The 22218-nt window shown below is 46.6% G+C and overlaps 1 protein-coding gene across 1 annotated transcript in view; it reads left to right on the plus strand.

Moving 5' to 3' along the window:
- Positions 1-351: 351 nt before the first annotated feature.
- The window catches only part of LOC307237631 (adenylate cyclase type 1-like), a gene marked incomplete at both ends in the record, with an annotated part of 42374 nt that continues 20507 nt past the window's right edge, over positions 352-22218 (plus strand). The window contains 5 exons of the mRNA XM_080010389.1: positions 352-963; positions 5135-5284; positions 6152-6270; positions 13705-13816; positions 20630-20757. Coding sequence (XP_079866515.1) covers positions 352-963; positions 5135-5284; positions 6152-6270; positions 13705-13816; positions 20630-20757 — 1121 coding nt within the window. The remainder of the gene's footprint in view (positions 964-5134; positions 5285-6151; positions 6271-13704; positions 13817-20629; positions 20758-22218) is intronic.

Genomic DNA, 22218 nt, shown 5'->3' on the forward strand with positions numbered 1-22218 from the left:
TTTGCGAGTCTTTAAAAAAAAAAAAAAAAAGAACGAGGGAAGAGGAAAGGGGAATGCGCGGAGACGCCAAAGCAGCGGGATCCGGGGGGGAACTAAAGCGGGCGCCTCTTCTTGGGAAGTGATCAGGACGCACGGCGCGTTTCAACCTGTGGATAGAGGAGGCGAGTCTGTGGAGGGTCTCGGTGCGTGGGGTCCACCGGTCGGTCAGCCAGTTGGTCAGTGCGTCTCCACCCTCCACTTCCCGTGGACATCCGGTTGTTTCTATTTTATTTTATTTTTATTTTTTTTTAATTTATTTTTTGGTGTTTCCCCGCGTGCACCCACACGAGCTGTGGCAACGATTCTCGTTTTATGAATGGCACTGACATGGAGGAAATTCCGTTTGAGAGAGTCAGAACCCGGCGCAAGAGGGGCCCCTGCCCGCCGGGGCTCCCCGTGACCACAATAGCGTGCGAGGACGAGTTCGACTGCAAGGAGCTGGAGTCGCTGTTCCAGAGCTACAACCTGAAGCTGGAGCAGACCTCCACCCTCAAAGCCCTGGCGGTGCTCGTCGTCACCGCGTCCGCGCTGGCCGCGGCGGAGCTGCTGTGCGGCCCCGCCGGCCCCAGCCTCCCCAAGGGGTCGCACCCGGTGCACTGCGTGGTGTTCGCGTCGCTCTTCGTCGTCACCAACGTCAAGTACCTGCAGGTGACCCAGCTGCAGCAGATCGTCAACCTCACCCTGCTCTTCGGCTTCACCTTCTCCGTCCTCTGCTGCCCCTTCCCCCTGGGCGCCGCCGGGCTGGAGCCGCCGAGCGCCCCGGAGCAGGGCGTGTGGCAGCTGGTCCTGCTCACCTTCGTCGCCTACGCGCTGCTGCCGGTGCGGACGCTGCTGGCCGTGGTGTTCGGCGTGCTGGTGTCCGTGTCGCACGTCATCGTCACCGCCACGTCGGTCACGGTGAAGACGCAGAAGCTGTGGAGAACGGTGAGTGCAAACCCCTGCCCTTGAAGTGTGCTGTGCTCTGGGTGCGGGGACCTCCTGAGCGACCTCCCGGGAGGGGGGTCCCCGGATCCCAGGTCGACAGCAGCTGGCTTATGCGTAAAGCGACATTGCGGTTCGAGGGGAATCCTTATCCGTGTGGCTAAACAATCTCAAATCCCAAGCAATGCTCATTATAACTCGAAACTTTCCATTTAAGCCGGTGGTTCTCAACCCGGGGTCCGGGCACCACCAGTGGGTCCTTCAAGAGGTTGCAGGGGATCCTCTGCAAATCGATTATTAGTTCAACTTCACCCTTATTCATTTACAGGACGTTGAGACCATTAGACAATGTGCAGTATGACTGCTACTATATCATAGACAGGTATGGATTTTCGGACTCAACCATGTCTGCATGTAGCAATAAAAATCTTCTCAGATCGGGGTCCAAGAGACAAAATCTTATTAAATGGGCTCTGTAGCCCAGTGCGTATCAGATTGAGAGTCCTTGACGCGAGCATGGTTGCGAGCGGTTGAAGTCACTCGATTCAGCACCATGGAGAGCTCACAAAGGCCGCCGCCTTTACCTACAGTAATTGGGTTAGGGTTAGTTACTGTAGCCACTGTTTCCGTTACTTACTGTAAATGGACAAACCGTGAGTTTTCCTATAGAGTTGTGGTCTTGGCAACTAATTTAAAACGGTGGTATGGTCATGTGACAGCGAAGGGAATTGGAAATCCACAGGAGATCTGCACAGCGTGTAGGCTCGGCGATTGTTCTTTCTTTTTTTTTAACTTGAACCTTCATTCGGACAGGTAATCTCATTGAGAGACAGGGTCTCATTCTCAAGAGAGGCCGTGTCAAGACAACAGCAGAGAAACACAAAGCTACAGACAGGCAGGATATAAAATACTGAGACAAAAAATGGAACGCAAATCATAAAAGTGAATATAGGTGCAAAAGTGCCAAAGTTCAAGACAAGGTTTTAGTTCTCTCCAGATTTCTTAAAAGTAGTTTAAATCCAGTGTTCCCCAAAGTGGGGGCGGCGCCCCCCTGGTGGGCCGTGAAGGTACTGCACGTGGGCCGTGAGAAGTCATTTACAATAAATAAATAAAAACGTTTTTAATTTTCAATATTGTAATTAGGTTTGGAATTACCATTCCTTTGGTAATTGTTTCCTCAGAACTAATAAAACAAAGCCATAGCATTTAAATGACGGGTCATTCTTCATTTATCTGAGCCACTTTTCATCCGGATCGTGTCTCATATGCCGTCAGTGGGCCGCAGAAGATTTTCAGATTTAAAATTGGGCTGCGGCATTCCTAAGTTTTGGAATGGCGGCTCTAGGGGAATCATGCTGGACAGCTTCCTTTCCTGATGTAGCATGTTCCAGGTTGAGGGGGCAGAGTAGGAGAAGGCCTTTTTTACCAAATTCTCTATGGGCTGAGGGGATGGCGAGAGTGATGACGCCTTGGGAGCGTAGGCAATAGCAACACTGTTTACGTGACATGTATGTGGATAAATAGGTGGGCAGCAGTTCAAGGATGGGTTCATAAATGAGGTTGTACCAGTGCAAATTTCTGCACATGAATAATGGTGAACAGTTGACTAAATTACACAGAGCACAGTGGTGTTTGAGGGGTTTACAATCGGTTATGGATCCCAGAGCTCTGTGATAGACAGCGTCCAACAGATTGTGTCCCAAAGCCAAGATAGAGCTTTTAGAGGGGCTCCTTGCACAATTTTTTTATTATCTATGATCCATCTTTTATGGCTATCGAATTAGGGTGAAGCGTTATTTTATGAAAATGAAGAAGGAGACATTAGCTCTGGGGAAACTGCCTCTGAGTTTATGTGGCTTTCATTTTAATGTCTCTTCATTTTTCACTGTATGGTATTATATTTTTCCAATATTTAGTTTATGCCTAAAGAAACAAGTACAGCAAAAATCAAACTCACTAAAAAATACGATAAATTCATTGATTAAAACATTTAAAATTGGTTCACCAATGTTTTAAATTTTGGTCCTCAGAAAAGTTTCAAAACAAAAACATTCATATTGACATTTTGATAAGTCTTAGCAGCATAAAGGGTACATCATGAAGATAGATAGATGGATGGATGGATGGATGGATGGGTGCATGGATAGATAGACAGATAGATAGATAGACCGATAGATAGACAGATAGATAGATAGATAGATAGATAGATAGAGATTTGGAGCAGCAGAAATAGGACAAGTTGGAGGTCCAGAACGCCGCCCTCACATTCGACACCGCGCTGAGCTTCAGCTGTGAAAAAGAGGGCAACTTCAGGCATGTCATTTCAGAGCTGAAATAGAAATTGGTGCACCCACCCTCTGCACATTTATATCCTTGTGCCTGTCCAGCACACACGCACACACACACACACACACACACACACACACACACACACACATACACACACACACACACACACACACACACACACACACACACACACACACACACACACACACACGCCCACGTGCACACACACTCACACATTCACATTTTGTCACAACAGGCACACCTCCCAGTGAACATTTCTGCCTCGGTACAACATGTGGAAAAAAAGAAGACTGTGCATTTGTTTGGGGGAAAAATTGAGATTTTTGTATGCCACCCTCACCCCACCCCCGCCCCCCATTCCCTACACTTAGGTGGCATTACTCTGTTGTTTTCCCCAAATTAGATTGTTTTCCAACAGCATAGGGAACAGTGAAAGCTAATCTATATGAGAGATGAGCTCTGCGGCATGACCCTGTGTAACCCAGCCAGCCTCCCAGCCAGTGAGTAACTTTAGATAATAATGTGTTTTAACAAAATCAAAAACAGTTGCTCAAAAAGGCTGAGTAGTGGAGGATATATTTACACAATATGGCTACTTGCTATTAACAGTGTACTCTACTCTACTACGTGCCTAATAATCACTGTTGGGGTCCAGCCTACCCACTTCCTTCGTCAATAACCAATGATCATTTACTTTGCCTGAGGGCTGGGCAACATTGAAAAAATGCAGAATCTCAATGTCTTAGACGGCGGATATTGGTAATTTGACGGCTCTTGGTTATTTATTTCTAGATATTTACACATAAGAGAAACCATCATTAATCATTAAGACCAAGCAGGTAGAGGCGCTGATGAGAACAGCGATAATCTATGAATAATCTATGAAGTTCAGAAAATGATACTGTATTGCCTTAAATGCAACATTTTACCTTATTGCAATATTACCACAAACACATTTATTAACATGTAATAACACTAATCCACATATATTATATATTACTATGTACTAAAACAATACAATACACAAGCATTGATATGTTATAATACTAATACACATTTAATAACTTAGACTAATACTATTACGCATGAAATAATAACTGACAAAGTGTGATATAAACAACAAGCCCCGTAACGTTGTTGTTTTTGTGGTTGTTCTTACCAATGGTGTCTTATAGTTCACTGTTTGTTCCAGCGTTGTCCTTATCTTTCATCGCTGTTTCCAAACAATCAATCAGTGATAAATGAACAGCCGTGGTACTCATCACTGGGGGGAAACAGTTCGCTGGTAAACGCCGTTTCAGATGGACTTGATGACTTGGTGTAGCCGTTTGATTGGGTTGTGTGGACAGACGCGCATGTAGTAACACACACACACATGCACACACACACTCACGCACGCACACACGCACGCACACACACACACACACACACAGAAAACTCCCCTCATCCATCTGGAACCAAACAATGTACTCCTCCCCTTTTCCTGCTATTGAGTGGAAATACACATCACAGAGAACAAGAAACTCGTTTGATCGATGAAAACGGAAACAACGGCTGAAAATACCCCCACAAAAGAAAAAATAAAACAAATTGATTCAATGAAACTGTGTAAATGTGTAAATTTAGCAGCAAACTGCAATGGTACATTGATGGTACATTGTAACAGGAGCTGCCCTGGCTGGTTTTGAAGCGCACTTCCTTTTGGATACATCTGTAGTATGTGCCTCGCCTTATGGATTTGACCCTAAATTCTGATTCTGATTGTATGTGTATGTTTGTGTGTGTGTGTGTGTGTGTGTGTGTGTGTGTGCGTGCGCGCGCGTGTGCGTGTGTGTCGCGTCCTCCCCTCCCTTTCCCCTCGCAGTTGGTGGCAAACACGGTGCTGTTCACCAGCGTCAACCTGTCGGGGCTGTTCGTGCGCATCCTGACGGAGCGCGCCCAGAGGAAGGCCTTCCTCCAGGCCCGAAACTGCATCGAGGAGCGGCTCCGCATGGAGGACGAGAACGAGAAACAGGTCGGTAGACGGCGGCCGAGGGGGGTTTTGGGGTGAGAATTTAGAGGTGTGAAAAAATTGCTTTCTCGTTTACCTGCTTTCAAGTGTGTCTCATTTGCAGCACGTAAAATATTTATCGCCCTCATATGTCTCACCGCTTTCTTCTCTTGCTTGCCAACACTTTCCTTTATGAATGACATCGTACGGTGTATTTATAACTCTTTAACTATCATATGTCCAGAGGTGGGTGGTAGGCTTATTAACGGGATGCTGATTAGTGAGAAATTGTACATTTCTGAGTGGATTTTGCACATTACAGTGTGTACTTTTTGATTGTATTTGTCTATATTGCCTCCATCAGGTTACAAGAAAAATTTGAATCTGTTTATTTACATTTTCACATACAAGGAATTTGTCGTGGTGAGGCTATTTAAGGGTGTATTGGTGTACAGACAGAAAAATAGCATAAAAAGCTCAATAGTCTAAAACAACATATTTTAGGTGAAATTTGGCTAAAATAAACATAATTTGGATATTTCTATTGAGGTTAAATAAATGCGTATACAATAATCCAGACATGGTTAACGGATTAGTTTGTCTAAGTTATTATAATGTTATTACTAAATTATTGCAATGCTATTACACAGTTGTTATTATTCCAATGTTATTACTTTGTCTAAAATGTATAAAGTTTTTTTTAACAGATTTGCACAAAGTAACCGTTAAAACACTGTTTGACCAAAGACTGTCCGAGTCGTAATGAAGTTATTATTTGGAGAACAACTTTGAATTATTCGCTCGACGCAAATGTATTTCGAATGTTACTTTTGAGTACACTTTTGGATTCCTCCGGCTCCCCTCGGCTCATCTCTTTATTTATTCAAACAGGAACGCCTGTTGATGAGTCTGTTGCCCAGGAACGTCGCCATGGAGATGAAGGAGGATTTCCTCAAACCCCCGGAAAGAATATTCCACAAAATCTACATCCAGCGTCATGACAATGTCAGGTAGGGGAACGGCAAACCTCGCCAAGCCCAAACGTCCGTGAGATGTCATGTGGGAATCTTCATGAACAGTTTGTGCGGGGATGCGTCTCCCTCCGAGCAATTTTCCGGCGAAACTGGGGCGGAAGTGTCCAAGCCGCTGTCTCAAAACGTTACTGCACATGTCCAAAATGAAGAGAACAGTTTCACCCGACGTGCCCCGTCGAGTTATCGTATAATCATATAATCCAAATGCTGAACTAAAAATACACCCCAGTCTGGAATCAATACAAAACGTTCAAGTACAAATGCCGAATTTTAAGCTAGAGTCCCACAATCAACCTTTGAGTTAAAGTGGTAATCCATAACATTATTTTGTCGAAATAAATCCCACATTTGAGACTGTATTTAGCTGGCACCTTCCATGAAACAGCCCTTCTATGTATTTGCGTTATGTGTGTCGTCCTCTATGTTCTGCATCCATTGTTGGAGCCTGGGTGCGCCACGGTGAAAATTTTTGTAAAGCTACAAATTAGATTAAGGATTATTCAGCTGTGATTTCCAAATCCTTATGAAGTAGGGTTTAATGGCTCCAAAGCGATATTGTTGGTTAGAAAGCTTGCCAGCTCACCAACCACTGACAATTACAGACAATTAGCTCGGGAAACCTTATTATCTTTATTAGAATTCATCAATTACTGCCTCACAACTCACGGTGCACCGCTTGTGTAGAAATACACCTTCTGCCACAGTGGTATTGTGTATAACAGTAAGATGTGGCACATGTTAAAATGAAAGCTTCCTCCATTTTGGACTCTTCGGGAAACAGACTGACTTCCCCCTCATGCTGCATCCCCTGGAGCTCGGAAAACCGTAACTCTGACTCGTTTGTCCCCCGCTTCCCGAGCTCAATGTGTCCCATCGCCCCCGTTCGAGAAAAACATGGACTCCCGCAGCTAATTTGTCTGGTTTCGATGAAGCTCGTGAATTCCAAAAGCTACAAAACGTTTGCGAACACACTGTAACAGAAGTTAGGCGCAGAGTGGTTTACACTGACGTTTTTGAATAAAGACCCGAGCAGAGGGAACTTTGTTCGCCGCTAACGGCGTGCGCCTCCGTGCGGCCGTGACATCACGTCTGTTATCTCGATGGAGTCTTCAACGGCCGTTCCTTTGCGGTCGCGAGGCGTGGGCCGTTTTTTTTCTTCTCCCGTGTTCAACTGAACGCAGCGTCGGGGGTCAACGCGGCGAAACGCGACGCCGCCAACGGTCGACGTCTCAAACTCAGACGTCTGAGTGGCCGACGAGTGGGACTCTGCGCAAAGAAAGGCGCCGATTTGAGTTGAAAACGCTGATGTGGCCAGCCTATCGAACCGTCCTCTCATGGGAAGGTCAAAGTGGGCAAATTCGCCCCCCCCCTCACCGTGTGAGGGCGGTGGTGGTAGTGTCAGCTCACGGATCGTCACGTAAGAGTGGTCCCCGGGGGGAGGGGAACAAGGCCCCTGGGAGCTCTGGTTCCCACTGTGTATACAGAGAGAGAGAGAGAGGGAGGTAGAGAGAGAGAGAGAGAGAGAGAGAGAGAGAGAGAGAGAGAGAGAGAGAGAGAGAGAGAGGGAGGGAGGGAGGGAGGGGGGGATTAAGCAACGCTTAGCGAGGAGGAGATTCCTCCAGCGCTTATGCAACGTCCTGCGCGCTCGCCAAGCTGCCAACTGTTTGGGTTCATCTGCTTAGTGTGTTCTGTCTTTAGGTTCATTACTTGAGACGGCAGGTTACCGGGCCGCTGGAGCCCGGGCTCAGGTTCCTCACGAGAAGATGACGGAAAGAGAAAAGAGAGACGATGCGTCTGGAAGAGGATGTTATTCAGGACTCTCTCTCTCTCTCTTTCTGGCTCTGTGGTCAGCAGAACAAGTTCAAGGGTCACACTGAGAGTTGGCACTGTTATGAGAAGTTCGACTCTTCTTTTTTGGGATTCGGTTCTTCGCGCTCGGGTCACTCGGTAAAGAGTTTGTTTTTTTCCGACTCGTGGTTCATTTGGTTCGGTTGGCGTAACGGAGGACCTCGCGAACAATGAACGAGAACCAGAAGAGTCGGTGCGTCGGTTGTGAATTTAATTCTCCCCCCAAAAAAATTTCACCCTCAAAAATATTTGCGTTGGTGGAATGTGAAAGTGTAAATCAATCACATTCAATGTGAATTATGACGAAACGTCCTGACCTGTTTTTGACTCGGACTTCAAGCCCTCGGTGATTGTTTCCAGTTTGGGAGTCGAAGATTCACTCGCTCGCCAGCTCTTTTTTTACCGGAGTGAGTCCAGACTCCCGAGTCACTTAAAAGACTTGTTCACGACGGACAAATCGTTTCGCAAATGACCAAAGGGTCGGCAAAACGGTTCCAGACAGTTCAATGAAGGAAACGTAATTATCTTAATTTACTTTCTCGACCAGATGCAAAACCTTCCCATTCCCCTTGGGATGGAGTGCAGGGCATACGGGGCCAGTGGCTCAGGGGGTAGAGCAGGGTCGTCTAGTAAGCAGAAGATCGCTAGTTCGATTCCCTGACTCCTTCGGTAGCGTGCTGATGTGTCCTTGAGCGAGGCGCTTAACCCCCTAACTGCTCCCCAGGCATCTCTATATGGCACCCCACTGCTCCTAGTTACGTCAGTTGCTCGGATGCAGAGAATGCAAATGTTCCCGTTGTGGGACTCATAAAGGTTTAAAAAAAATAAAAATACACACTTACTTATTTTTCAGTTGCCATTGCGTGTACCCACTCCTGAATCCCCTCCGATGCGCATCACTCTGTAATGTCCTGCAACAGCCAAACGACCGGAGCCTGTCCGAGGTCCCTTAAAAACAGCCACTACAGAGATGATCTTCACGTAAACAGTGGCTAATCATGTACTCGTCTTACCCTCCAGTCTGTGGGCCGGTGTTGACTGATCGCTCCTCTGTGTCTCACCTTAATTCCATATTGATCCTAACTCCCCGAGGTCGAGGAGTCAGAAGTTGACCGCCGGTTTTTAAATATGACCGCCTCATTTTTGGGCGAACTAAACATGCAAGAGTAGTCTCACACGTCACGGATTATATCGCAAGGCGTTTATCCTTTGCCGGACCGGCCGCTTAAAAGAACCCCCGAAAAACTCTTTATTGCAAAACTTAAGAGTATAGCCACTTCTCCAGGCAGCACTACTACTGCTGCTCAAAATCCAATTCCATACATCCCCATACGTTCTTGAAGGTCTTATCAACCATTCTCCCCGTTTCGCGTCAGCCCAGGATTTGGCCGCTGCCATAAGGGATTAAATGCAACGGAGACTAAATTGTGATTGCGTAACGTGGCGTGCGCAGCAGTAAAATGAATAAGTGCACGGCTGATTACGTTTACGCCTTCAACTCCTTCCCTTCTTCCTTATTCTTCCTCCTCCGGACGTGATTTATGTGATTTGGGGCGGGCGCTATAATTAGAAAGAAAATGGTATGCGCTCGCTGTTCACTCCGTGTTTCTTTCATTGTGTTTGTGAGACAGTAGGCGGCATTTGACTTGATTCAAATCCCAAACAAGGGGAGTATGGTAATCATAAACTGGGACGTTATGGCATGATGCAGATCTTATATATACAGTATATATCTTACTTATTGTTTTACATTTATGTTTCATGTATGCACACACCTGGTGTACGTGTAAACTTACAATAAAGACGTTGCTGATTCTGATTATAAATCATGTTGTTTTTAATATAGAAAACCATCATATAAATCTAAAAGAAGAAATATGAAAAAATATATATGTATAATAAAAAATTGTAAAATAAAAAATTGAAAAATGTAGTCATGGCATTTATATATATATATATGGGGAATTTGTTGTGCTGAGGATTGGTGCGTTAGTGTACAGACAGCTGGCGTTAAATAAACCTTGAGTCCGGAAAAAAAAAAAAAAAAAATGCCAAACATCCGTAAATAGCCAAAAATTCAGAACAGAAATAGGCAAATATGTAAAAATATACAAGCTATAGAAAGTGAGATTCTATGCGCAGGAGTTATTGAATATTCACGGGGCAGGTGTGGACAGGGAACAGCCAGGGAGGTTGGAATAACGAGCGGCGTAAAAAAAATCGACTGACGAAACAAAAAAAAAAAAAAGCCAAGAGTTGTGGTTCGTTTGTGGAAAAAAAACGCAAACGCGGCCACAGTCACCGGTACAATATTATTTTTTGAACATTTCGCTTTGCGCCACAAACACAATGTTACTAAACAGCGGAACGTGTCGCCCGAGAGGGGGGTCAACAATTCATGGGTCAACATGGGTCAACAATTTCTCTTGTTGACCCGACAGGTATCTCCATGTCACCTTCCTCGTCCGTGCCAGTTGTCGTCACGTGACGCCGCGGTACCAACGGCTGCGCGGAACGGACGACTAGCACGATGCGCACAACGCATCCCCTGTAATCCCCAACCCCCACCCGCCCCCACCCCCACCCCCCACCCCCCAAGGGAGTGGAATGATGGATGAGAGTGTGAGGAGGTCAAATATGGCTGTCTGGTCGGAGAGGGCTGGAGGGGGACACACACACACACACAGACACACACACACACACACACACACACACACACACACACACACACACACACACACAGAAACACACACATAAGACACCACGGAGCTAATCGTCTGCGCGTGAACGTGTCTGATGGAGCAGTTTATTTTCCATGGCACGATGGGAGCCCCGGCCTGGTTTGATAGAGCTTGGGATGTGGACACCAAAGGCGGAGGCACAAGCGTCCAGGCATACATCCGGTGTCCTGCGGCTGTGGCCGGCGAGACTTTTTCGGCTCGCCGGGTTGAGGCCCCGCCTTGGATTAGCATTTGGGACGAGGCGCGAGAAGGAGGCGGGCCGAGGTTCACGGCCTAGGAATAGCGAGCTGGGATGGGGGAACGTGCGGCTAGTCGGGGCAGAACATGTTGCCATGGCGCCGTGGCGTCAGGACCCCCTGCTGCTGGAGCCCTGGAGCTGGATAGCAAGGCAGAAGGTTAGGAGGTGTATGAGGTGTGGGTTTAGGTACTACAGGTTCTTCCGAGGTACGAAGTCGGTGTTTTGTAGGGTTCTCACGGGGGCCCCTCACGGTTGGGGTTTGGCCCAAATTTGTTTTCGGCTCTCGGATTCATGGCTTTTTCCCGCAAACGGCCGAACATAAACATTCTCGACAACACCGCTAAATGGGACCTACCGAACCCCCTATCGCAAAGCTTCAGCGGCCGTACTTCACATCCCACATCCAACGAGCGATCCCAACGGATCCCGACGAAATGGACGACTTCTCGTTTCCGTCGATGGTCCCTCGGGTTGAGAGACTCAACTGCTCTCAGTTCTTCTCAGGCAAATTGGCTAAATGATGTATTATATATATACAGTACTTGTCCCCCGAACAATCTTCCAACGTGGCCCCCGATGGCTATCCCATTCTCTCTGACGCCGCTTGTTTTTCCTCCAAGGTGACTTCCAGAAGACCTATTCTTTTTTTTTTTCACGTTTTTGTCCTCGCTGCAGATGAACTCATAGTGTCTCTCCCTGATACTCCTAACAACCAAAGTGCATCACATCCCCCTTGAGGCGGTATCATTTCGTGCCCGTGTACTGCCCAGTACAGCGGCACTCCTCTGAATTGGCGGCTGAACGGACTTTAGAGTCCCGCGTGGATGTCCACCGATACCAACAGCCACTATAAGTTCATATTTAAAAGAGAAAACCCGCCGCGCGTTACTTCCTGACTGGTCGACTGCGTTACGCCTGTGTCGGCCTGCGCCTTACAGAATGTAGAAGAGGGAGGCGAGAAAAGCGCGTCTTTTAAGTAACAATCAAAAGGCGGATATCGCGGGTTTTTTTGGCTGGACGCCCTTAACAGCCATACAACAAATGTTTATTTGTAGTTTTGATCCTGGGCATGTGTTTAGGAGGCTGGCGGCGGAAAATCACTTTGCTCCTATTTCCAGCCTCCTTCCTCCATTGCCCTCAACAGCACGTTGGTGTGTATGCGCTGTACAGCATCAGAACACATTCGTTATGCTTCTCCGACAAGCGTTCTTCATTTCTTTAACGAGTCCTGCTTAACTCTTAAACTTTACAGGCTCCCCTTTCGTCGCGGCGTTTAAACACCCCGTGTGTTTGCGGCCCCAGATGGCTGCCAGATTAAAACATTCGCAGCAAAAAAAAAGAAAAAAAGAATCGGTTGCCCGTCATAACAGCGACATCTGCGAGATGACAACATGCCATTTAGCAGCCCCCTCCAAAGACACGCTGTGAACACTGCAGCCCACACGCAGACAGCAGGACGCCTGCGCTAACCGGGGGTTTTTTGGACGGTTTTTTCGGTCCCCGGCGCGATGACTCATTCCCTTCACAGAGTCCTATTGTCCCGCGGCGCTCGTATCGGGACGGTTCTTTTCACACGGGGAAAGAAGTCCCTCTTCCTGATCCGATGTATCATCAGATCATCAAATTTTGAAGCCCATCGAATGAACATGTCATAGGAGTGGGTTCACGTGGAAATTTCACAAAGGTTCTCCGCCACTTCAGAGTCTTCATTTGCCAGGTGTATTGTCCGTGGACGCGACATTCTAATGGACAACACAGTAGATTGTGCAGTGAAATGCTCATTAGCAGGCTCCAGAGAACTGTGCTAAGGAAGGCGAGATAATGTATTAAAAAAAGAAGGAATAGGAAATAAAATGAGGAAACTATACGGAGTCTGATCGGGAAAAAAAAGGAAATCCCAAAATATATATATCTTTTGTATTTATTTTTTTAAAAGTATTTATTAATTAATTAATTAATTTATTTATTTATAAATAAATAACATAGTTACAATGTAATGAGAAACAAAATGTATGAACAATAATAAGAAAAAAACAAAAGGTAAAATATATATATATATATATATATATATATATATATATATATATATATATATATATATATATATATTTGTATTATCATTTTAATTAATTTGTTTAGTTATTTTTTCTTTAATTATATGCTATATAGTGTGATGAGAAAAACACGTACGATATAAATAGCCATTTTATATCCCACATTGCCTCCTCCTCGGCTCCAAACAGACAAACAAACACACACACGGCTCCACTTTGATTCGTGTGAAACAGAAAACACACTTCCAAGCTGTTCAGTCGCTGGTGTTTGGGGGGGTTGCGGCGGGGGTCTCGTCCCTGCCGGCGGCCATTCATCTAAATGTTTGATCAGTCGGCGGTACGAACGCGTTAACAGAAGGAGAGCGTTCGCGTCGGGGTTGACTGTGTCATTTTAAACCGAATTCCTGGCGGCTAATCTGATCAGCCGCCCAATAATCTGGCCTCCTCGATACACTCATCGCGCTGAAGGCTGTAAATAACCCTGCATTGATTTAACCCTTTCCTGTCTCCTGCCCTCCCACTCCCACAGCATCCTGTTTGCAGACATCGTGGGCTTCACCAGCCTGGCCTCCCAGTGCACCGCCCAGGAGCTGGTCAAGCTGCTCAATGAGCTTTTCGGCAAGTTCGATGAGCTGGCCACGGTGAGAACCACCCGTCCTCCATTTTAGTCAACGTGCTTGGTGTTTTGTCCCAAAAGGTCGGCAGTGGGTAGTAGTAGTTTGAGTAGAAGTTACTGGATTTAAGTACATTTTCTTCAAGTGCAGTATCTGTACTTACTTCGGCTTTGGCGACTTTTTATTCTGGCGCCATTTCAAAGTAAATATCTATACTATTTTTCTTTACACAGTCGTGTTAATTTGGTTAAAAAGAAGATTTTATATATACAGGTTTACAGTATACTGTATATATGAAAATAAAGCTAAAGCAAGTGGCACAATCTGGATTTATTTATTTATTTGTTTGTTTGTTTGTTTATCTATCTATCTGTCTATCGGTCTGTCTGTTCATAATTTTTTATTTTAATATATATATATTTGGAAATTACTAACTCAGTTGTGATCTCTATATATCTCCGGAACAACACCTATCTCTATATAGACTATATCAGGGCACTGGATATAACAAGTACTTTTTAGATAAATCTGCTTGTTTTTTCCGGAACAAAATATCGACTTTTTTTTTTTTCAGGGATGTTGAAAGTACATTTACTTTACACTGCATAGGGGTTTGAAACATTTGAGTGTGTGCGTGGATTCACGTGCATGTTTGTGTGTGTGTGTGTGTGTGTGTGTGTCTGCGTGGAAGGCTGTTGTTGGACGGGGCGCGGATCGTTTCCAGCATAGCTTGCGGCCGGGCGAAACACAGGAGACCCATACGACGCTTAATATGAATGCCCCGGTGCTTGGTTTGAGGGAAGAGTTGGCAGCGTTTAATCCAGGCCAGATTTAACCCGGGTGGATCTAAACCCCGGTCGCCTCGCCGGCCCCCATCTTGCCGCAAAGTGCAGAGGAAGCAAGGGCCTCCACTTAGTTCTACTCCTCTCTGACTTTTTTGGCCCCCGCGCGAGGAGAAAACAGCACAGCAAACCACTCCCATCTGTCCACCGTCCGTTCTGAACAAATAAATACATCCATCATCTGCCCCCCCCCCCAAAAAAAAGTCGGCTCGTTTTCTCCGTGATATTGAAAGTCAATTGAGCAGCATCCTATTGTTCTTTCCGATCAGTTGAAATAAAAAAATGCACAGCAGATAATTTGGATTTCTGAAGGTGTTTTGGGTGTCTTGGGGGTCTCGCGAACCCGGTGCCTTATCTATGTGTAATCTGGTTTCTATTACTTACACTGGGCACATGTGCCGATCAAATCCCTTTAATCCACGGGATTACAAATACCCCTTTTTTTTTTTTTTTTTGCTTGCTTTCATAGAACATTTTCTTGGACTTAATTTAGAACCCTATTTTTAACTTTGTGTTTACACGCGCCAAATTTAATCTCAAGGCAATTACGGCGCCTTTGAATGCGCATTAAATATCCAAGAAAACATGATCAGTTCCAGTCAGAGTAGCGGCTCCTCGCCCACCGGAGCAAGTTTCCCACTGAAAGTGAGGGCTACGGCGATGAAAGGTTCAACTCTGGGTTCTTGACGCGTAACTCAGTAATGAGTTGATTGAGTTCAGTTTTCTGACTCTCGGTTCGTTTGGTTCAGTCGGCGTACAGTGGAAGAACCTCCTGAGGGTCAGAAGGTTCGGCTCTGAGTTGTGAGTTGGGAATTCTCACTGGAGTCATTGAATTCTGTCAAAACGATGTCTTTTTTTACCACATTTGATACGAATTACGCCGAACGCCTTGACATTATTTGTTTCGCCTTGGACTTTAAATTCGCACCCAGTTATTATTTTCAGTCCGTGTGTCAAAGATTCCCTCGCTCGCCCGCTCTTTTTCCGGGGGGGGGTCCGGACTCCCCGAGTAGTTTCAAAGATTCGTTCGCTGTGAACGAATCTTTCGCGAGTCTTGCATCACTATCTATTATTTGGCCGTAATAATAAGCTCGGTTCTATGGGGACATTTTGTGACGCCGCTAGAAGCCGCCAATTTTTTGGTCAGCCTACAACCCCAGTTAGCCTGCGAGGGCCAGTTTGGCCCCCTCGCTTTGGACGCATGCCGGGAGCCGTTCGCGGAATCGATGACTCAGAAAATAAAAAAACGTCGTCATCAAACCGTCCCGGCCTTGCCATAGAACCCGACGCCCGCCCCTCGTCCGTCCGTCTGTCCGCTCTGCACCCACGGTGGCGGGAAGTGTGTGTGTGTGCAAGCATGTGTTGTGGAGTGTCGTGTGATGATTAAAGACTGTTTCTTCTTCTTTCTTTCTTCTTCTCCGCCGGGCTGCCCGGGTCTTACCTGGACTCACTGTCCGACACCTCGGCGCTCTCTCTTTCCTAATCCCTCTCTCTCCCCTCGTTCCCTCCCCGTCGCCGCTTCCTTGATATTAAGCGAAGTTGATATTTTTCAACTCCAATCCAGCTCCGTTATCTCCGCTTTTCTAACCTCCGTGCCGTGGCTGAGAATCACGTACCACGTCTTGGAGCTTAATTTTCCTCCACTTCGCCACTTGAGCCGGCTCGGGGGTGTTTAAATAAATGTTGAGAATTTATTTTGTGTGTGTGTGTGTGTGTGTGTGGGGCGGGAAAGCAGAAATGTCAATGCCTTTACCGGAGAGTTCGGATTGAATCCTACTTTCGACGCTCCGTCACTTTGGTAAACAGCTCTTTTCTCTTCGCCGAGTTGTGTTTTTAACACGTCTGGAGAAAGGCTTTTATTTATTCACTGTTGGTGTGATGCGATTACATTTAATGACTATGGTTTGGATTCGTTGGTGTGCGTGTGTGTGAATGCCTCCCCCCTGTTTTTCCACACAAAGCGTTTCATCCTCGCCTCTCTCTCCCTGTCTCGCTCTCTCTCTCGCTCTCTCTCTCTCTCTCTCTCTCGCTCTCTCTCTCCCTCCCTCTCTCTCGCTCTCCCTCGACGACTGCCACCATCACAGCTCCCAGACTCCTCCGCTCCTTGTTTCTTGGTTCCCAGCGCTCTGTGATTGACGGGCTCCAGCCTCCTTCCCCTCAAACGCTCTCTCACTCTCTCTCTCTCTCACTCTCTCTCTCTCTCTCTCTCTCTCCCTCTCTCTCTCTCTTCCCGTCCCCATCAATCCATATATATATATATATATTTTTTTTTTTCTTTTTTTTTGGGATGACTCAACGATATGACAATCCTTCCTCCATCTTTTCACCTCGTCGCCAAATTTTGGGGGCCCGCCCTCTCTTCCATGGATCTTTTCAAAGCCGGTTATAACCCTCATATAAATCACTGTACCCATGTGAAATACTGCACTTTTTTTAAATTCATCGTTGTTTATTTTTGTTTGTTTTGCGTATATTTATTATACTATCACCAACACCTGGTTTGACATTTCTCAACGTATCCTTCTGTCCCGTTTTGAATGCGCCAGCCACCAGGGGGCACTACACCGATGCTCCCAAGGAGCTCCGTTGATTTGAATGAGGGGAAGTCTCGTCGTGTACGAGGCACAGCGCTAAAACGCATCCGCTCCCCTTCAATAAAGAAGAAAGAAAAGAAAGACATATTCTGCATTTTCTGCGTTAAAAAATGGAGCTGGGCTGCATTTATATCAAGGCTGCACTTTTCAGGCCACCACAGCCACTCGAAGCGATTCACAACAAATTCCCCTCGTTCGCCCCCACACATACACACACACACACACACACACACACACACACTCACTGTTGACACTGGGAAGGCAGCCATGCGAGGCGACAGCCAGCATGTGGGGGGTAGTCGGGGGTTAGGTGTCTGGATCAAGGACGTCGGAGGGACAGAACCAGGAACCTTCAAACTTCCGACCGACCTTATAGACCGTAGATTTAGACCACATTGATCTATACCACAGACGTGTATGTAAATGTTGGGCTCGTGGATGGTGTTTTAAAATGGATGGCACGACCCCATTCGCTCACATGGAGCTGCATCTTGAAGGCTATAGGCCGTAGGATGAAAGAATGTCGATCAACTCATCCCCCAGGCCTGACCACCAGCTATCCACATCGCAATTGCAATTGCAATCAGTTTTACGCATTTTCACGCCGATTCGTATTTGGTTCGAATTGGTCGAGACATACTACATAAATAGAGAAGCTTGTCGACTGCAAAAGATTTAAAAAAGATCTTTAATTGCTAGTATTGGGAGGGATATTAACATGAAGGGAGCTCGACGAAAGGTTTTCAGCTTTGCCCCGTCCTCCATTCATTTGCACTGGTGTGGGCGGGGTCAAAGGTGTTGTTCTGGAAAATAATCGCTAGAGGCGCTCAACATATCGTGGCTTCAGTTTTTTTTCCAAAATCAGCCATGCACCCTTGGACCCTGTGCACCCACTTTTTTTGTAATTTAATTTTTTTTTTTGCGTACGAGGTGGGTTAGATTAGATATGGCAGTTGTCCCAGCGGCATAAGGTCGCCTCTTAAATCCTAAGTACTTACACAAGCTTTTTTTTATTACAGTTGTAATTGCTGCTGGTGGCTGTGGATCCAGATACTGGTCCCACCAGAGCTGCCAGCGGCCCTGCGCTCTTATCTCACTAATAAGGAAATAAAAAGCACTTGAATACGAGCTAGTCGGATAATGGCGTATTTCCGACTGGAGTGCACTTCAGCCGCGACTTAAGAATCGACCGTTCGCCGTCTCGTGTTGTGCGGTGCCTGTCCTCGTCTCCGCGACGCTGACGGCCGCCCAGATTGCCCGCAGTGCTCCGGTCACATGACGGCGTTAATCCTTCTTGCGTCTGAATCAGCTCCTAAACCCCGGCAGCGCAGATTAGCACACAAGGAGGGGTCTCTTTAAGTAGGGCTTTCCCCTGCTTCCTTTGGCTGCAGCCTCCATCTGCTGCCCCTGTGCTGTACGGCCTGAACTGCAGCCGTCTCTCTCTTTCACAACACTTTAAAAAAAGGGGTCTCCAATAGTTTATGATAACCAGGAGTGACTTGTGAGTACAGTTTCGGTAAAAATGGCGGGCGTGGCCTTTTTCTGTCCATAAAACAGATCAGTCCACAATGAACTGTGAGTGAACAATTCGCCCTCCGAAAAAAAGCAAAAAACGTTGCCCTACATATGACAAAGCTATTTAGCGTTATCAATGCAAAATTGTACATATCCACATTCATTCACATTCATCTCCTTTATAGTTTCTATGCAGCGTCACCGCTAGCTAGCGTTAGCATTACCATGTAGATACCATGAAATGAGTGACGTGAGTAGAGGTGGGGAGAGGCGGTTGCCCCTGACAAAGGTCGTTAGTGACAGGCAGCGGTCATTATTTAGAAATAACCTACCTCTGTGTTCGGGTCCTGGCGGCTCGCCCTTGGTGCCGGGTGGTTTCTGGACTGCTACGACCTGGTGGAGCAGCAGGGAGCGCCACTGGGTGAGCTCCATGGCCCCTTAGAGGCCGCTCACCATCGTGGACGTGGGCTGCGGTGCAGGAGGGGGCAGTCGGCCTTACTCCAGCTGCGCAGTTTCTCTGCGGAGGGTGCCTAAGTGGCGGCAGTGTGGGCCACATATCTGGCCGTCTGCTGGTGGGGCTCAGTTCGCCCCAGGTGGGTTGATGTTGGGCTGCCTCGTGCCATGCGCAATTGGCTACATGGGTGAGCGCTTGGGGCTTGTGGTCGGGTGGGGCATCTCGCCGTTTGCGGTATGGCAAAGGCCTCAACTTTGCGTGGGGTGTTGGTGGCATGGGGGCCCCCGCTGACTCGCCCGCAGGGTGGGTGGTCCTGGCGGGGTGTCGGCCGCGGGGAGCGGCTCTGGGCCTGCGGACCGTGCCTGGGGCCTCTCATGCCTGCACATGGGTGTGGGTTGGCTTCTCTGTGGGTTGGGGGGGTCTTCTGTAGCTATGGGGCACGCGCACACACACACACACACACACACACACACACACACACACACACACACACACACACACACACACACACACACACACACACACACACACACACACACACACACCACCGGTATCTGCCTCAGACACACCCTCGAACACCCTCCTGATTACATCCTTCTCCCTTTCTCTCATTTACTGCCATAGCCGTGACAGGAAGAGGCCACGCGCCATGATTGCTCTTCCAATTTTCATCGACTCAATGAATCATGTCTTGTTAAATACATGTTGTCGTCCGATGTCTCGATCTGTACGTTTTGTCAGGTACATATTGTTGTTCGTCCCTATGTTTATCCGTCTCACCCGTGGTCAGTCTCCTTCCCCCCCTTGGAGTAGTAATGATGTTTTAGTTGTTTACAGATCAAAACATAGTCAGATCGTTCTCCAAAGAGGGGGGTTGGCAGCGGTCTTGTACAACAAAAAAAGCTGTCCTTGTGCTTCTGTACTCCAAACACCATTTTTTTTTTTTTTTTACCAAGAAAGGACAAGGTACAAATGGTTCCGGTTCTGCCAGGGAGCGTCCAGAGTGTCCATTTTGTCCTGTGCCCACCCATGTGCATCACTGTGAGTCGTTGTTGCTCTTCCCGTGCCTCGCCTCAGTTCCCCATTACCTCCATGGAAACAATGAGTGGGTTTACGCTTTAGAAACGCCGTCCCCGGCCCCTATCCCTCTAATGACGGGTTTATATTTGTATCCCCCGCCTTCCTTTTTCATTCCCCTGCTCATTGTCCTGAGAGGGAGAGCGAGCGCGAGAGAGAGAGAGAGAGAGAGTGACTCACCTTATTCACCAGAGTGAGACTTGATATGAGCGTTTTGCAACCGAGCCCTGTGAAAACGTTCCACTTGCAATGATTCGTGTGAAATGTGCTGACGCTTTGCTCGGGTTCTCCTTCTCTTTCTTTCTCTCTCTCTCTCTCTCTCTCTCTCTCTCTCTCTCTCTCTTTTCCCGTCTGACAGGAGAACCACTGCCGGAGGATTAAGATTCTGGGCGACTGCTATTATTGCGTGTCCGGACTCACACAGCCCAAGACGGACCACGCCCACTGCTGCGTGGAGATGGGGCTGGACATGATTGACACCATAACGTGAGCTCTCCTTAAACCCCAAATGCCATCGAATTCAAACCGACTCCAGAGTTTCCACTTCCACTTTGGAGCGTCCGGTCAGATTCATCGTCAAATCATTGAGATTGCATTGCATCATGGTTAACATTTTGGATCAATCCAATTTGTTTCTGTCGAAGTCGTAGGTTTTTTCGTCGTGCTATTCTTTTGTTTGCGGAAGTGTCAGTTCTGCTGTGAGTGTATCTCAAAGCTGCAGATTAAAACAGAGAATTACAACCCACTACGCTCAGAGGAAAAAAAAGGCATCGGGCAGAAATAAAGATCATTTCAGATCAAACAGCAAGTGATTGAGATCATGTTAAAAGCTCAACATCGCCATTTTTCCGAGAAGATTGAAAACGCGTTAATTGAAAATAGTTTGGGCTTTGCAAGTCCTTTCACTCTGAACATAAATAAAGTAAAAAGGTGTATCTTGGCACCTTCCTGAGCTGTTTGACACATTTTTAATTAAGTGATACAATGCTTTTTCTCTTAAGCACTCTGCCCTGCATGTTTCTGACGGTGAATCCTCTGTGAAAGAAGGAAATCTGAAGCTATTAACAACATTAAGGAGAAGAGAACCATTCGATCCGTTTTTAAAGATGTTGTCTAACCATCTGTTAGCGAGTCATTATATAGAAAAATAGATAGACTGACTGACTGTCTGACTGTCTGACTGACTGACTGACGAAACGGATGGACGAACGGACAGACGGATGGACGGATGGGCGGACAGGTAGATGGATGGATGGATGGATAGATAGAAGGATGGATGGATGGATGGATGGATGGATGGATGATAGATAGAAGGATGGATGGATAATAGATAGATAGATAGATAGATAGATGGAGATTAGAGCCCGACCGATATATCGGTTTGACTGATATATCGGTCGTTATTTGACGACATCGGGATTGGCAGTTATGCAGCCGATGTGTCCCGATTTTTTAAGTATAACAAACAAAAAACCCATTGATTATTCATCCTGTTTTTGCTATTTTTTTTTGCTATTGCTATTCACTAGAGTTATCCACAGCAGCTGACACGCTACTTCTGTAATGAGATGTTTGTCAGTGTCACTCGTGCCTCATCCAATATTCTCCACAGCAAGACTTGTCCGCTCAGATTCTGTGTAAGGTAATAAGTTACTTATTACACTACTTTTAAGTTACTCAAAATAAACGCAGAAGTCCGACTATGCATTATAAATCCATGTCTGTTTACACTCGTTCCACGAGCAGATAACGTGAAATAGTGCCGTAAATATTGCCATAAAGCAATTCTGCCGCTGATTTGCGGCATAGTTTAGGAGAGGGACCGGACCGTATGTGCAGCTGTCCTATCATGTTCAGTTCAGTTCATGTGTGTATTTTCTATTTAATTATACTACTACTTTCATTGTGTAATTAATGTTACATGTTATTTTCATATATTGAAGTTTA

The sequence above is a fragment of the Zeus faber genome (genome assembly GCF_960531495.2).
Source record: "Zeus faber genome assembly, chromosome: 12".
NCBI classification, from domain to species: domain Eukaryota; kingdom Metazoa; phylum Chordata; class Actinopteri; order Zeiformes; family Zeidae; genus Zeus; species Zeus faber.